Raw genomic sequence first — 3,550 nt, 5'->3', positions numbered from 1 at the left:
CCTTCTCATACCTCTTGATTTGCTTCTTGATAAGTTTGATGGATTTCTTGTTACCTCCACAGAATATGACAATATCATCTGCATATGCAAGGTGATTGATCTTTGGGCCTCTGTTATTCATGTTGAAAGGAGTAAAATCTTCACATATGAAGAGGATATTCAAGGATCTGGTAAGCACTTCCGCACTAATAATAAACAGAGATGGGGAGAGTGGATCTCGCTGTTTTAAGCCCTGAGAAGAGGTGAAGAAACATTTTCTATTACCATTAATAATAATGGAGTACCAAACTCCCTTAATCAGACCCCAAATAATGTCAATCCACTCCTCCGAGAAACTAAATTTCCTCAAAACCGACATAATAAAGCACCATGACATTCTATCGTATGCTTTCTCCATGTCTAATTTGATAATAACATTACCCCCGCAGTTTTTGTTCTTGATGTTCTGGGTGACCTCTTGCGCTAGCAATATGTTTTCAGTGATGGATCTCCCTTTGACAAACCCACTTTGATTTTCTGAAATAATTTTATGGAGTATAGGATTTAGCCTTCTAGAAAGGATTTTGGAAATGATTTTGTCAGTGAAGTTGCTTAGACTGATGGGTCTTAGCTCAGAGAAACTGCTGGATGACTCTACTTTAGGAATTAGCACCAAGCATGTGTGTGAGAAGAACTTGGTCAGCCTTTTTCCATTGAAGATTTCTTGTACAAAGTTAGTGATATCATCTTTGATTATATCCCAGCATTTCTGAAAAAAGTGTCGTTAAAACCATCAGGACCAGCTGCACTATTAGCACCCATATCAAAAACAGCATCTCTAATTTCCTCCATATTAGGCATAGCAGTCAGTAAAGTGTTACCATCATTAGTGATAATCCTAGGAATGCAATCAAGGATATCAGTGTCCTTAAACTGGTGCGTAATGTTGAATCTCTTGTGGAAGTGTCTAATAGCAGCCTTTGCAATGTTATCATCTCCTTCCACCCATCTGTCCCTGTGATCTTTTATCTTGTGAAGCTGTAACCTTCTTCTTTTTTCCCTGATCAGACTATAGGCTTGTAGCATTGGTTCTTGAAAGAAGAAGGTTTAAGGCTCAAAAGGGGTTAGCTAGGGATTATCTCATTGGTAGGCTATGGAATTGTTCAACTTATCATTTGGATCAAGGAGAGCCTATAATCACTTCTCAAGTCGAATTTCACTCAAAATTTCGCCTCAACAAACATTCAGGGCAAGTTCTACACTATTGGCTCGGGACTTGGACTCATAATTCAATTTCTCACCACACACACTCAAGGATTGCTAAAGACGTAGAGTCGAGGGCCCACAACAACCTTAGATACGATTGAGCACACAATAGTCCTGAAAGACCACATGATGTTTGTTTGGTCAACACAAGAGTCTCAAGGTCACTACTTTCACCATCCTAAACACAACCACTTGTCTTTGACCATGGGATCAAAGGAAAATGTGTTAGGCCCAAGTGAAGCTATGCTTAAAGTACCCTTAACTAAAAACTACTAAAAACANTTGGGGGGGCTCATAGCAGACAATGTGTAAATGGGGAGAGATTGCAATACATGCTTGATCAGAGTAATTTTCCCCCCTGGGGAGAGAATTTTACCTTGCCATCCATTGATTCTTTTAATAATATTAGCTAGCATACCTTCAAATAAAATAGTATTTTTCCTTCCATGATAAATAGGGCACCCCAGATAATTGAAAGGAAATTTTTTATCCATGAAACCTGAAGCATGCCGAATTCTGTTGATCCTGGAAGCAGAGGTGTTAGGGGACATGATGAAATAACTCTTGTCATTGTTGACTTGTTGCCCCGACGCCTTCTCATACCTCTTGATTTGCTTCTTGATAAGTTTGATGAATTTCTTGTTACCTCCACAGAATATGACAATGTCATCAGCATATGCAAGGTGATTGATCTTTGGGCCTTTGTTATTCATGCTGAAAGGGGTAAAATCTTCACATATGAAGAGGTTATTCAAGGATCTGGTAAGTACTTCCGCACTAATAATAAACAGAGATGGGGAGAGTGGATCTCCCTGTTTCAAGCCCTGAGAAGAGGTGAAGAAACCTTTTCTATTACCATTAATAATAATGGAGTACCAAACTCCCTTAATCAGACCCCAAATGATGTCAATCCACTCCTTCGAGAAACCAAATTTCCTCAAAACCGACATGATAAAGCACCATGACATTCTGTCGTATGCTTTCTCCATATCTAATTTGATAATAACATTACCCCCGCAGTTTTTGTTCTTGATGTTCTGGGTGTTCTCTTGCGCTATCAATATGTTTTCAGTGATGGATCTCCCTTTAACAAACCCACTTTGATTTTCTGAAATGATTTTATGGAGCATAGGATTTAGTCTTCTAGAAAGGATTTTGGAAATGATTTAGGCAGTGAAGTTTCTTAGACTGATGGGTCTCAGCTCTGAGAAACTGCTGGGTGACTCTACTTTAGGAATTAGCACCAAGCATGTGTGTGAGAAGAACTTGGTCAGCCTCTTTCAATTGAAGATTTCTTGTACAAAGTTAGTGATATCGTCTTTGATTATATCCCAGCATTTCTGAAAAAATGTGTCGTTAAAGTCATCAGGACCAGCTGCACTATTAGCACCCATATAAAAAACAACATCTATAATTTCCTCCATATTAGGCACAACAGTCAGTAAAGTGTTATCATCACCAGTGATAATCCTAGGAATGCAATCAAGAATATCAGTGTCCTTAAACTGGTGCGTAATGTTGAATCTCTTGTGGAAGTGTCTAATAGCATCTTTTGCAATGTTATCATCTCCTTCCAACCATCTGTCCCTGTGATCTTTTATTTTGTGAAGCTGTAACCTTCTTCTTTTTTCCCTGATCAGACTATGAAAATACTTAGTATTAAAGTCACCTTCTTCGAACCACTTGATGTTTGCTTTCTGCTTGAGGATAGAATCTTGCATGGTCATCCAATTGATGTATTCCGCTTGCCCTTTGTTAAGCTCTTCCCTGGATAGATCGGAGTTGTTTTGTAGATCGAGTTCTTCAAGGTCATTCATTTTGGATTCCCAGAATTGCACATGCTCATGAACATTTCCAATCTCTTATTTTGACCACTGAGTAAGCCTTTTGCTGAGTTTTTTAAGCTTCTGTTGAAGTTTTCACAAGGCATTCCCCCTAATATTGGAGGACCACACTTCTTCTACCAGATTCATGAATGAAGGTTGTTCCACCCAGAAATCAAGGAATTTGAAGTACTTAATACTATTGTTGTTTTTGTTATAACACTTAAGGAGTAAGGGCCTATGATCCGAACCAGTTCTTGGTAGATGCTTGACCACATTATTTTGTATAAGTTGACACCATGAGTCATTAATGAAGATTCTATCCAGCCTCTTCCAAATTCTTCTTCTAGCCTCCCAATTATTGCACCAAGTGAACTTAGGCCCAACATAGCCCAAATCCTTAACTTCACAATTATTCATGCAAGTGTTGAAGTCTAAACTTTTGGACATTCTGTGAGGTCGACCACCCTGTTTTTCATCCG

The 3,550-nt window shown here is 38.7% G+C and overlaps 1 protein-coding gene across 1 annotated transcript; it reads right to left on the bottom strand.

Annotated features, from left to right (window-relative positions):
* Window positions 1–2,525: 2,525 nt before the first annotated feature.
* LOC109238375 lies at window positions 2,526–3,062 on the bottom strand. Its single transcript, XM_019404807.1, has one exon. The coding sequence runs from the start codon at window positions 3,060–3,062 to the stop codon at window positions 2,526–2,528; it is 537 nt and encodes a 178-aa protein (XP_019260352.1).
* Window positions 3,063–3,550: the final 488 nt, after the last annotated feature.

The sequence above is a fragment of the Nicotiana attenuata genome, unplaced genomic scaffold (assembly GCF_001879085.1).
Source record: "Nicotiana attenuata strain UT unplaced genomic scaffold, NIATTr2, whole genome shotgun sequence".
Lineage (NCBI taxonomy): Eukaryota > Viridiplantae > Streptophyta > Magnoliopsida > Solanales > Solanaceae > Nicotiana > Nicotiana attenuata.
Note: the sequence above shows the minus strand (reverse complement) of the source record. Positions and strands in the feature narration are given on the sequence as shown.